This window comes from Notolepis coatsorum, assembly GCF_963971535.1.
Source record: "Notolepis coatsorum genome assembly, chromosome: 1".
Classification (NCBI taxonomy): Eukaryota; Metazoa; Chordata; class Actinopteri; order Aulopiformes; family Paralepididae; genus Notolepis; species Notolepis coatsorum.
The window spans coordinates 37,081,755-37,095,591 of record NC_140165.1 but is presented as its reverse complement, the minus strand read 5'-3'; the positions used below and the strand labels follow the sequence as shown (position 1 = coordinate 37,095,591).

At 43.9% G+C, this 13,837-nt stretch overlaps 1 protein-coding gene across 1 annotated transcript; it reads right to left on the bottom strand.

Moving 5' to 3' along the window:
- Positions 1-2,466: 2,466 nt before the first annotated feature.
- LOC311231130 (zinc finger BED domain-containing protein 4-like) lies at positions 2,467-4,247 on the bottom strand (the record flags this gene model as incomplete). Its single annotated transcript, XM_084317631.1, has 2 exons — positions 2,467-2,956; positions 3,157-4,247. 2 exons carry the CDS (start codon positions 4,245-4,247, stop codon positions 2,467-2,469), a joined length of 1,581 nt encoding a protein of 526 aa, XP_084173757.1.
- Positions 4,248-13,837: the final 9,590 nt, after the last annotated feature.

Below are 13,837 nucleotides of genomic sequence, written 5' to 3'. Positions count from 1 at the left end.
CGTGGAGGCCTCGGTAGATCTGTTTGCGAGCCGACGCTCTCACAAGTGCCCCTTGTGGTTCTCGGTCAGTCGAGCAGATCATCCCCCCTTGGGGGTGGATGCCTTCTCGATCTTTCCATGGCCGCCCGGTCTTCTGTACGCCTTTCCTCCTGTACAGCTGTTGGGTCAGCTGTTGGAGCTTGGGTTATTCCTTGGTCGGCGACGGCCCTCTCTCAGCAACACGGGTCGCTGTTCCAGTACCTGGTGTTGAGCCAACACCTGTTGGTGTGGCTGGTGGGAGGGTAAGTCTGGAGAGGATGGACCCTTCTGTGGTTAATACCATCCGGAATGCGCATGCTCCCTCCACTGTCGCGCTTTACACGGGCAGATGGCGTATGTTCCAAGAGTGGTGTAAGGCAGGGGGCCGGGACCCAGTCTCCTGCCCCCTGGATGCTGTCCTTGGTTAACTCCAGTCTCTCCTTGGTAGACTGTCGGCTTCGACGGTGAGGGTATATGCAGCAGCTATATCCTCCTATCATGAGGGGTTTGAGGGGGATGTCTTGTTCAGCCACCCTCTTGTGAAGCGTTTCCTGCTTGGCGCTCGATGCGTTAAGCCGGTGCAACGCTCTTTGGCTCCGAGTTGGGATCTTCAATTGGTCCTCGGTCGGTTGTCCCTGGCCCCGTTTGAGCCGCTTGAGCAAGCGCCGTTGGGACGGCTGTCTTTCAAGACCGCGTTCTTGCTGGCTGTCACCTCCACTAAACGCGTGGGTGAGCTCTGTGCTCTTTCGGTACATCCAGAGTGCCTGTCTTTTCGTTCCGATTGCGGTGCCACTCTGCGGCCTAATCCTGCTTTCGTGCCTAAAAATATCCGGAGTTCCTTCCGCTCCAGGGATATTGTGGTTCAGGCGTTTCATCCGCCTCCTCACGCTAGTGAGTTAGATGCAGGCCTTCACCTGTCATGTGCTTTGGGAATTTACCTCAGCCGTACTCAGGACCTCAGGGTTACCGATCAGCTTTTTGTCTGTCACGGTGGTTCTCGTGCCGGTAAGGCACTATCGAAACAGCGCCTGTCCCATTGGTTGTGCGAGGGCATTGCCCTCTGCTACACGTTGGCCGGGATGGATCCCCCTGGGGGCGTCAGGGCGCACTCCACTCGTGGGGTGGCTGCCTCTGCCGCTCTGCTGGGTGGGGCCTCGGTGGAGGACATCTGTGCTGCAGCTTCATGGTCCTCCCCGGGCCCCTTTGTAAGGTTTTACGTAGGGATGCCCCGATCACGTTTTTTGCCACCGATACCGATCGTCGTGAGCCATATCGGCCGATACCGATCCGATACCGAAAATTTTTGATTAAAAAGAAATTAAAAATTTTATATAAAACGTTTTTTTTTTTTTTTTTTTTATATATAAAATATATATATTATATAATTATACTTGTACTTGTAGTTGTATTATCTGCGAGACATCGCCACCACGCAACAAGTCAAAATGCTCGCTATCTGCAAACAGCTCCACTGTCTGTGTGTATACTGCTTTGGTCAATTCAGCATGCCCTCAGCGTCCCCAGTCAGAGCGAGTTCAACTTACTAACAGGGTGAAGCATTAGGCTAAGTTTCCATTTGTCCCTCCCTCAATGATATGTTATTTTCGTTATCATTATGTAAACAAATGCACATATGGATTGTTTGCTGCAACGTTTCTGAATGAATTGAAGCATTAATAAATAATACGCAGAGAATTTAATTAGATGAACATTTGTTTTTAATTAGTATAATAATAATAATAATAATAATAATAATAATAATAATAATAATAATAATAATAATAATAATAATAATAATAATAATAATAATAATAATAATAATAATATTAAGCAACTGCAACAATTACACATATATAAATATAATATAACTGGCTGCAAAAACAATTTGCGTTAATAGGCTAAAACAGTGCAAAAGGCAATATGCCTGGGGGCTATAGGCTTCTAAAACAAGGCCCGAAAGAGACCTTAGCGTAAATACGCCGCAACAATTACAAATAAATAATAAAATATAACAATATAACGGGCTGCAAAAACAATTAGCCTATTTAGGCAAAACAGTGCAAAAGGCAATATGCCTGGGGGCTATAGGCTTCTAAAACAAGGCCCGAAAGAGACCTTAGCGTAAATACGCCGCAACAATTACAAATAAATAATAAAATATAACAATATAACGGGCTGCAAAAACAATTAGCCTATTTAGGCAAAACAGTGCAAAAGGCAATATGCCTGGGGGCTATAGGCTTCTAAAACAAGGCCCGAAAGAGACCTTAGCCTAAATACGCCGCAACAATTACAAATAAATAATAAAATATAACAATATAACGGGCTGCAAAAACAATTGGCCTATTTAGGCAAAACAGTGCAAAAGGCAATATGCCTGGGGGCTATAGGCTTCTAAAACAAGGCTCGAAAGAGACCTTAGCCTATAGACTAAATGCCTATGGCGTGTTATTTATTAAGCATCATTGGCAGATTCTTTTTAATAAAGAGGAGCATCTCTGCCTTTTCGGACGTAATCCTGTTCCTGTGTTCATCCACGATGTTGGATGCAGCGCTGAACAAGCGCTCACTATCCACACTTGTGCAGGGCGCAGAGAGGTAAGCTCTTGCCACAGTGGCGAGGGCAGGGAAGCGATCCCTGTTTGCTTTCCAGTACGCCAGTGGCTGTGCACTCCGAGAGATGGGTGGCTCTGCCAGGTAAAGATTCAGCTGTGACGCAGCCGCGCTATCGTCGTTGGCCTGCTGCTGCGGGGTTTCTTCAGCCATAATTTCGCCAAACATAGACGACAAGGAACCTGCTCGTGGCACCTTCTCAGCTGGCTCGCCTGTGTCGCTGGCTCCGGGTGCTGGGTCGGGGCCTGTCTGTAAGGCCAGCAGACGCAAAAGCAGTCCCCGTGTCTGTGCCTTGAGCTCGTCAGAATAAAATCGGTCCTTGTATCTTTTATTTAAAACAAAGAAAACATCACATTAATTTAGCATGGCATTCGTTCTTTTATACGATGCAGCATAAGACTGTGTCATAGTTAATAATATGATAATAAATAATAGAAATAATATGTTTGTTAGGCTAATCTAAAATAGATTAATAATTACTTTTTGTTAATTATATTTTTGCTAAATGTATTCTGGCTAAATCACCTTGGGTCTATGATGGTTGCCAAACTGTAGAGGGGCTCTGTTTCGATGTCTGCGAATCTGCGGGTTACAGCTTCCAGCAGTGTGGCTTTTGTAGTCTTCACGCCATGGTCTGATGCCACATCTCTGCCCAGGAAACGTTTTAAAGCCATGACACAAGGTATGACATCGGCGGCAGATGCGGAGGATGAACTAATTTCCTTCGTGAGCTCTTCAAACGGTGCCAGAATGGACAGCATGTTTTCTATCAGTCCCCACTGGTTGGCAGTGAATATAGCGGGTAGTTCGAAGTCCGCTGCATAAGCACCCAGTGCCCGTTTTTGCCCAAGGAGACTTTGGAGCATATAATACGTGCTGTTCCATCTGGTGCTGACATCCTGCTGCAACCTTTTGATAGGCTGGCCGAGTTGCGTCTGCACACTCTGCAACCTAGAATAAGCCAGGCAGGAGTGCTTGAAGTGGCCCACGATGCGTCTCCCTGTAGCTGTGATGTCAATTATGCTCCGCTGTGACAGCACTCCATCGTGGACAGCCAGCTGAAGCGTGTGGGCCATACACCCCAAATGTGGCAGTCCCGCGTCTGTCATGCATTTGATCATGTTGCGGGCGTTATCTCGCAGTATGACGTGAATCTTCTCCCTTGGAATATTCCACGTTTCAAACATATTCTCAAAGGCTGTTGCCAGCGCTGCAGCGGTGTGGGAGCCTGAAAACTCCTGTGAATGCAGGACAGCTTTACGCAGTTGGAACTCTGCATCAACCCACTGAGCTGTCAAACTCAGCATTGACATGGGGCTGACATCAGAGCTCCAAATGTCACTCGTAAAGCTGATTGAAGACACGTCTTCTTTCATGAGGCTGTCCACGTGCGCAAACACTGCCTGGTAGAGCTCAGGTAGCGCAACATCTGTAAAATACGTGCGCCCCGGGGCCGGGACAGTGTAGCGCGGCTCAATGTGAGAGAGTAGCCGTCGGAATCCTGTGTTTTCGACTACACTTAATGGCTGGTCGTCGAGCCCTATGAATTCCATGACTTTGCGTGTTATTGCCTTGGCCTTCTGAGTCCCACTGCCATACGCAGATGTGCTTACCATGGTGGTCTGCGTCAGCGCGCGCTTTGGTGGAGGCTCAGCTGCCTTTTTTTTTTACTTGCCTCGATGAATTCTCCATGCTCCGCTAAGTGCTGAGTCTTCAAATGTCGAATTAAATTCGTTGTGTTGAAACTCTTGACAATGTTTCCCCCACGAGGTATTTTATTCTGGCATACATTGCAGATGGCAATTGTTACATCAGTCTCAGAAACCGTGAAATAGTTCCACACCACCAGTGGTGCGTTGTTAATATGGACTGAGCCGGCACGCAGGATAATGACGCCGCGCGCACGGGCGCGCGCACGCGCGGCCCCGCGCGCATGCGCATATGTTCCCTCGCGCACATAATAATAATAATACACTTTGTTTGTATAGCCTTTCATACAGAAACTGCAGCTCAAAGTGCTTCACAACAGAAGAAAGACAGGCATAAAATGAGCACATAAAGTGCAGACATATAAAATCAGTTTTTCACATTAGGATATAACATCCCAACAGGCAACCTTGTTTATGGTTTGATTCAGTTTTAATATAAATAATAAAAATAAAGAGAAGATTAATTAATTATCTACTCAGTCCCAAAGTTTGTGATGTAAATATGGAATGTCCCAAGTTGCTGCTGTTTACAGAGTGTATTGTTGTCCAAAGGTGAATGATGGTGAATGAAGGGTTAAATCAAAACAGTTGTCAATTCCAAACGGTGAGACACGTCCTCATACATCATTCACCTTTGGACAACAATACACTCTAAACAGCAGCAACTTGGGACATTCCATATTTACATCACAAAGACTCCAGACGTGGTTGAAGACACCGGCCTAGCGGCTATTGTTATGATAATGCAAGGTAGCGCCGGGAGGCAGGTAAACAGACGAGCCGAGTCGAGCGCAGCGCGTTCTTGAGTGCACGCGCATGCGCGCACAACCATGCATGTGCGTGCACGCGCTTCTGCTCAAATCTTTAATACTCAGTGAGCTTGCACACCGTGCTACCCCGTCCCATGAACAACGCATGCCTGCACACCACCGACATGTTTACAGGTGAGAAAATGCGACAATGAACACTGCCTCGTGTTTTTCGAGCGGTCGGCGGAGAATTGGCTCATGCTTTCCACGTCATCGATCGGGGTCTGTGATCGGCGAATATGAATAATTATCGGAATTCCCCGATCGCATATTTATAATGATTATCGGCCGATAACGATCGGTGGCCGATCGATCGGGGCATCCCTAGTTTTACCTCATGGACATGACCGGGGGTTCTGTCTCCCAGGCGGTTCTGGGGTCTGTGGCCTTTCCTGCTTCCCGTCCTTTGGTAGGGTAGCAGGAGTGTGTGGGTATGGGCCACAGTGTGTTGGGTCACACGTGGTTCCGCCTGTGCTGTGTGTTCAAGGGGTTCTAGTTCCCTCTTGCTCGCACTCGGGTGGAGTTGACTGCGCCCCCCCTTCATTAGGAAGGATGGGGTGACGGGACTCCCCAACCCCTTGATGTGGGCTTACGGGTCCTCAGGGGGTACATCTGTCGGGCCTCGCGTCCGCTCTACCCCATATCTCGATAGGCTTAAGAGCGGGACGCGATGGCCAAGTATGATAATATAACGACAGGTTATGTATATAACCTAGTTATACGAGTACTGGCTAAGCGTCCCGCTCTTAAGCGGCCCTGAGTTCCCTTGAGGAATCTTTTCCTGGAAACGGGTTTTTTGCGAGGAAGAGTGTTTGGTGACCATGCCTAGTATCTTATAGAGTACGCCTCTATAGGGGCGGGGCCCGGCAGGTGATGGGCTTATTTGTTTTTTCGTTGATGGTGTACAATAGGTACGTGAGATGAGGTATATCTCGATAGGCTTAAGAGCGGGACGCTTAGCCAGTACTCATATAACTAGGTTATATACATAACCTGTCGATAATTGTGTGATGCTATAATTAGAAATTTGTTCTCAATGTCATCTAACCCGGGACCACTACCTACCTTCAGATCATTAATTGCAGCATGGACCTCAACAGGTGTTATTTTCTTAAAAGAGAAGGAGCTGTTACAGGGCTGAATATTGTTAAGAGCAATATAAGGATCATGCATTGTGGGAGAAGAGACAGAAGAAAAGTGTTGATTGAATGCATCCACGACTAAATTAGGATTGTGTAAATAAAATAATATTGTTGACTCTTATTTGGTTAGAGGATATATTTTTATCCGAACCAGTTAAATCTTTTATTTTCTTCCAAAAGTTTTTGGGATTTTTAAAATCACGAGTAAGAGACTCTCTATAATAATTGGCTTCTGCATTTCTGGTCATGGTTTTGGACACATTTCTCAACTGCCTGTACTTTTCCCAGTCAGCAGGATCCTTAGATTTACGAGATGCTGCCCAAGCTTTGTCTCTCTACCTGAAAATACCTATAAGTTCAGAAGTAATCCAGGGAAGATGCCTTCCTTTGACTTTTATATTTTTATAAGGAGCATGCTTGTCAATAGTTTTAGTAAACTCAGAGAGAAAGAAGTCCCAAGCACAGTGAACATTTGGTATTAGTTGGTACCTATCCCAGTTGATGGAAATGACGTCATTGATAAATTGGCCAATGTTAATTTTTTTTATATTGCCTGATTTTAATCAGTTTGGGTGGTGATTTAGGAAGTTTAATTTTCCAAATACAGTACACAAGTGAGTAGTCACTGAAACAATCAGACATTACTCCTGATTTTAAAATTCTATCTGGATGAGAGACCAGTATCCAGTCAATTAGAGATTGAGATGTGGGTGTGACACGAGTGGGCTCATTAATTAGCTGGCTTAAATTCAAATGACCAAATATGCTTTTTTGTTTGTTAATGATTTATCAATCCAATTTTTATTAAAGTCTCCCAGAATAATAAGTTCATTTTTATTACTTATAGAGTTTATGGTAGAGGCTATACAATTAAAGGATTCAGCAGGTGAAGAAGGAGGTCTGTAAATATTTCCTATAGTAATATACTTGTTTTCATGCAGAGTTACCTTTACAAAGATACTCTCAAAGTGAGACAGCTCAACAACAGGTGTAATTAGTAATAAGCCAGAGTGGATGACACATATGTGGCTAAACCACCTCCCTTTGTTCCCCTGTCAGCTAAGACATAATTTGTGAGTTTAATTTCATTATTAGATATTCTATTGGAGAGCAAGGTTTCAGTTTCAGACAAGGTTATAATATTTGGTTTATATAGTTCAATCCATGCACGAAGTAGTGATTTTGGTACGAAGGCTTCTGATATTCAAATGAATAATTTTCAAACCTTTAACACTATCCAGTTGTTCATACATTTAATAAGGATACTATCATTGACCAAACATAGAGAAAAGCAGATCCATAAAAGATTATAAAACACAAGAGCACACAGAGACAGGACAAACAGACAGAACACATAACTGGCACACACAGAAAACATAAAAACAAAAAACGGAAAACTAGACTGGCCAATTGATCCTTGACCCCTTAGGCCCAAGGATTTAGGTGAGTAGGCCAGAACCTCCACCTCACTGAGCTTTGTCTGTTTATGTTATGTATATGTAGCTCAGTAGTAACTTTACAAATGGTAAGATAAGTTAGTACCACATGTGAGGTTGGAAAGGGTACAGTGTACATTTCAGTGACAAGATTCATTAAAGGGAAAAAAAAATATATATAAATAAACTAATAATTCAATATACATTATATATATATATTCTTTTTATAATAATAATACCCTCAGTCCAACCTGAAAAGGGGAAAAGAAGAGAGCACTACATAGTACAAGATAACCTAAAAGAAAAACTGAAATAAATTATTCCTCCAAGTGTAGAGATAACGAGACTACACCTTGCGACACTTTACTACACTATGCTACCGCTTTACGGCAGTAGAAAGTAGCCGGAGGCGCCACACTTTCCGGCAAACAAAAAAGTCAGCGTACCCAACCTGTTGGACACAAGTTTAGAAAACGAAAGAATATCAGCCAAAAAAAAAGACTGACAGAAACAAGGCGATTCCACCCGTTAGTTCAAAAAGTCACTATTTTCATGTCGATGGAGTTAACAACGATCATGAAGAGGAATGTTCACAAACTTAGGATATTTTCGAGAGATTGTCTTAACGTTAGTGTCGAGTGAATGGCTAAAGCTAGCCTGTTGGCATCGATTGGAGTCAGCAACATTGTCATCCTAGAACATGAGGCGACATCTTCGAAATACTTTGACAAGAATGGAAGTTAATTACGCTGTAGTCTTGAAGAAAGCTTCGGCAGCTTTGTGGTGACGGAACAGCTCCTGTGTGTGTGCATGTGTGTGTGTGTGTGTGTGCGTTTGAAAAGACCAGATGAAGTCAGGAGTATTACCGTAATTCCTCTAATAGTAACCCCGGCTTGTATTTGTTTCAACTGTAGCGGATACCAGGCTTGTATTAGGAGGAGGCATGTGAGAGAGGCCTATATTTATAATTTTCAAACAGATCATAATGAATAAATCAACATTTTGTGTCAGTTTGAACCCAGTAAAATGTACTGGGTTCATTTATTGAAACCAAGTACTGTATGAAATACGGTATAGTAAACAGTGCAATTACAGGTGGTCAAAAAAAGTTAAATAAAGTAAAATAGTGCAATCACAATACTGGTCTAATAATAATAATAATAACTTCGTTTTATACAATTCTGAGGTAGGCTTACTCTCTTGGTAAACATTAACACCATACCATTATATGGTATTTACTGCACAGCCAGGCCAGCATATAACAACAATAACAAAATATATTGCCTATGGTAAATCCGTTGAGGGAAATACCGTAATTCCTCTAATATAAATGAAACCCGGCTTGTATTAGGAGGCCGGCTTATAATTGCTTAGCTCAACAGCGCACCCGGTCATTAATAGAGACCCGGTTTTTTATTGAATACCGGTCACTATTAGAGGAATTACGGTATATTATTATATTGATATTATTTACTGAGGATGGACAGATAATGTTGATATTTAAACATGAATACATAATAAATGTATTCATGATCATCATGCAACATAAAACAATTGTAGGAACAGTTTGGGAGAGGGAGGGGTATTAGCTTGCGTGTTGTGAGTTCCAAAACATTTTACTTAAAGGGGACCTGCATTGCTATTCCTAGCACTATTTGGGCAATTTTACACAATTCCTGTGAGTCTATGGAACAGCGTTTCCGTTAGCCGGTAATTACCGGTATTTGACCGGCAAAATCTGTTGAAGTCCGACATATTTAATCTCTCCGGTCTTAATGTCCGGTGAAAATAATTCCCTGAGTCTAAGCACAATTTGATTATTTGAATTGTATTAAAATAGGCTAAAATTAAATAGCCTATGTGATGAACGAAACAATCATTACATTTGTTTCATCGTTGCTTCTAATAATGACAACGACGTTGTCAGCGAGAGCTTAGTGCTGGGTGTGCGAACTTTTGTGAAGCTGCAGAGCCGGAGCAGCAGCAGCACAATGCAGTACTCCAGCAGTACTCCAATTCAGCCATTTTCAATTCAATGTTGGGTGGGGGGCGCTGCTGTGCGGTCCCCAGAAAAGAGCCAATAACAGCTGAATCTGCTGCTCTGCATCGACATACTCTCGCAAATAAGTCATTGGGAGGTGGAGAGAGAGAGAGTCGTCACGCAAACCCACGATAATGTTGCCGTCTCTCTCTGTCAAATTTCTCAGTTCTTCGCTTGATATAATTAATACAAATGTCCAATATAACGGAATTCGTTAGCTCATAAAAATGTGATTATAACAGACTGTTGTTTATTAATGTCGGGCGACTGCCCACAGACACCTATTTGATTTAAAGTCGGCAGCAGCACGAGTCTCGGGACTTATTTTATTTGGAATATAATGACTTTATACGCAAAAGTAGCCTAGTTTTAAGTAAAAATATTATAAATCTACATGCCTTGATGATGTCATTCTTTTGTTTTGTTGTCATTCTTTTGCCTATCAATTGTTTTTAAGCTCAATAAACTCTGACCGGAATTTCTCTCATTTGACCGGTAGATTGAAATCTACCGGACACTAAGGCCGGCAACAATTTTTTCTAACGGAAACCCTGCTATGGAAGACATCTGTAAGGTTTATTTAAAAAAAATCATTGTTTTATATTTCTAATGTAGTACTCAAAAGCATCATTTTCCAGCCTCAAGATTTCAGCCTGTTATTGGCTGGGCTCCGCCCATAAGCACTTTCAGTGACAGTCATCCACACAGTCTGCGAGTGGCAGAGAGAGAGAGAGAGCACTGTGTAAACACAGCTGCGTGCGAGATACGCAGGCCCCCTTCTCTTTCTCGCTCTCCCTCTCCCGTTTGAGGAAGTCTTCCACTGTGCCGCGCGCTGCGTTAGTTTCATGCTCCCGAATCGAGAGAGATAGAGAGGGGGAGAGAGAGACAGACCGAGAGACGACAGCGCGACGCGCGTGTATGTGTGCTCTGTCGCGAGGGTCTATCTGATTCTCCCTCTCTCTCGCTCGCTCTCTGTCAAACCCCGAGCCAACCACAAAGCCAATCGGATCACTATCCGCTCCATCCTCACCACGTGACGTCACCATGCGAGTCAAATCAGAACGACCTGATTAAAATGGAGCAGGAAATGAATGACCTGAATGACGGCAATCCGCCAATATGGTATTTAGAGACAGAAACACATTGATACTAACTCCTATTACTATAATACAATGCTAGACACTGAAAAAAGACATTTATAATGCATGTCACCTTTAAAGTTTAAAGCTCAATATATAAAAATGTGGCACTTTACAATGAACAGGAGGTCTATTTGTATTAAAAACAATATTGTTTTTCATTTAAATGTCTGGAAGAGCTCAAATTAAAACGTCAATTGATATTTCCGTAGCCTTTTTTTGTTGATCTAAATGTGACTGTTAAATGGGCACATAATATCGTCTCATATAGATGATAGATCGTAGGCACCTGATCGAATCGTATCGTGGCACACTTTGTGATATCGGCAAATATCGTATCGTTGTCCAAAGAATCGATATCGTATCGTATCGTGATGAAACTGGTGATTCCCACCCCTAGTAAGGTGGAACATGATTAGAGTATGAATAGCTTGGAATTAGGCTTGGGCGGTATAATTTTTTCTAATAACTTTCATTTTCATCTGCAGGGGGGGGGGGGGCAGAGCCAAGTTAACAATATACTCGTTATTATCACCATACATAACGCTTATATTGAAACATGTTGACATTAGGGCCGTTCTTTCAACCTAAAAGTGCACTTTCTTCAACCTCAAACCTAAATTCCTTAGCGACCCATGTTGCCAGTAAACAAATCAGCGCGCACATTCGAGACACACAGATATGAAACGAGTCATACGGAACAAATAACGTATAACGGAGGCTGAGATTAGAGCAATGTGAGTCACAAACTCACGAGAGTAGTACACAACTACACATACAGACGCATAAAATTGATTCTGCATTGATTAAGTGATAATCAAAACTCAGCTTAAGCCGTTAAACCCATGTAGTGAATCGCGAAGCCAATACGCGCACACTGTCACACACACAGTCGAACAACTGGAACGGTTTACCAAACATACACTCCCAGCATTCATATCTTATATGAATATCTTATATCCCAGCAACATAACATAACTTACTTAACCAAACAACGTGTCCCTGAGTCCACTCATGCACGAATCGATTTCAAAACATTAGAAAAACGCTCCGTTTCCCGATTCCTCAATCATCCATTGTCTGGAAGTTAGTGGACCCATGGTCCATCCATTCGACCTTAATAAACGGACTGCCACCGGTCCATAACCGCATTCTATAGAAGAATAAGTCTTTATTTGCCAATTAATACACACACGAGATGGAAGACCCACAGGAACACGGGCGTGGCTCTGCTGAGCTCTGACTGAGAGAGGGAAAGACAGACTACCCTGCCCTCTGCTGGCGTGTGCTGTGCACTACAACCATTGGCGCACAGTCTGTGATGTCACGGTATTGAAAATCATACCGACGGGATTTCAAAATACCCTGGTATACCGTAATACCGTCATACCACCCAAGCCTACTTGGAATCTCTATGAATGATGAGACGAGTATAAACACCCCATCCTGACATGGAGCGACGTGAGCGAGAAAAAGTGATTAAAATGTATTAGTTTTCAGACTATCCTGATCTGCCGCGAGCGACAGCGAACTGAGCAGCGATGTCGTTCACCCCTCAAATATTCGCTCGCTGTGTCTCTAGTTGAGCAAATTACGCGGCCGAGTCCCGCCCCTAAACACTTTTTATTGGTCGAGAATCGCAGGCTGCTTTGCCCCTGTGCTTCCAGGTAACACACATACACAGACACACGCGCCGCGTCATATCAGGACAGTGTCACGCGCGATTTCGTCTCCAGGGGGTCAGGGACTACAGCGGCAGCCCCCTCAGCATGGACGGGGCACCGGTTGAGAGAGTGAACACTGAACAGTTTTAAGTACCTCGGAGTCCACATATCAGAGGACTTGACATGGACCACACACATTGACAGTGTTGTGAAGAAGGCACGGCAACGCCTCTACTTCCTTAGGCGCCTAAGGAAGTTCCAAGTCAGTCAGAAGATCCTTAAGAACTTCTACTCATGCACAATAGAGAGCATCCTGACTGGCAATATCACCTCCTGGTTTGGGAATAGCACCACACAAGACCGTAGCAGACTACAGAGAGTGGCCCCGTTCGCGTCAACACTTCAGGCAACCAACTTGCGTTCAGCGTTTCTCTGATTGGCCACGACGCCCATGTGACCGGGGCAGAGCAAGAGAGCGGCAGAGCGGAAATAGGCTGCATTCTATTGCCATGCTCTGCGACAAACTCTAACCTTAACCAACTCCAAAAGAATGCCTAAACTTAACCCTAACCTTAACCAACTCCGAAAGAATGCCTAAACTTAACCAACTCCGAAAGAATGCCTAAACTTAACCCTAACCTTAACCAACTCCGAAAGAATGCCTAAACTTAACCGGCGAAAGAAATATTGCCATGCTCTAAGACAAACTCTAACCTTAACCAACTCCGAAAGAATGCCTAAACTTAACCCTAACCTTAACCAACTCCGAAAGAATGCCTAAACTTAACCGGCGAAAGAAAGACGTTTATATAGAGAGGCGATAAATTAATTAAACGTAAAAAAAGGTGATTCGAACTGGACCGCAGGCTCCACAGCAAGCTGGCGAACGAGTTGAGCTAACCGTCGATGTTAAAACAGGGGGGATTGCGTGCGGCAACCTGCGTGCCGCTGCCGCTCCGCGTCGCCGTGGGGGCGTGCTAGGCGCAAGATGGTTGCCTTAAGTAATGAAGCGCCCCGTTCAGTCGAACGCACAAAGGTGGGCTTCCCAGTTCCCACTCTCCAAGACATTTACAACAAGCGGTGCATGGGTAAGGCTAAGAGAATAATCAAAGACTCCAGCCACCCAAACAACTGCCTCTTTGAACTGCTGAGGTCAGGCAAGCGATACCGGAGTCTCATGGCAAGCACAGAGAGACTCAGAAGAAGCTATCTATCCTCAGGCCATCAGAATGCTAAATGACAATAACACTATGTAACAACCATCAA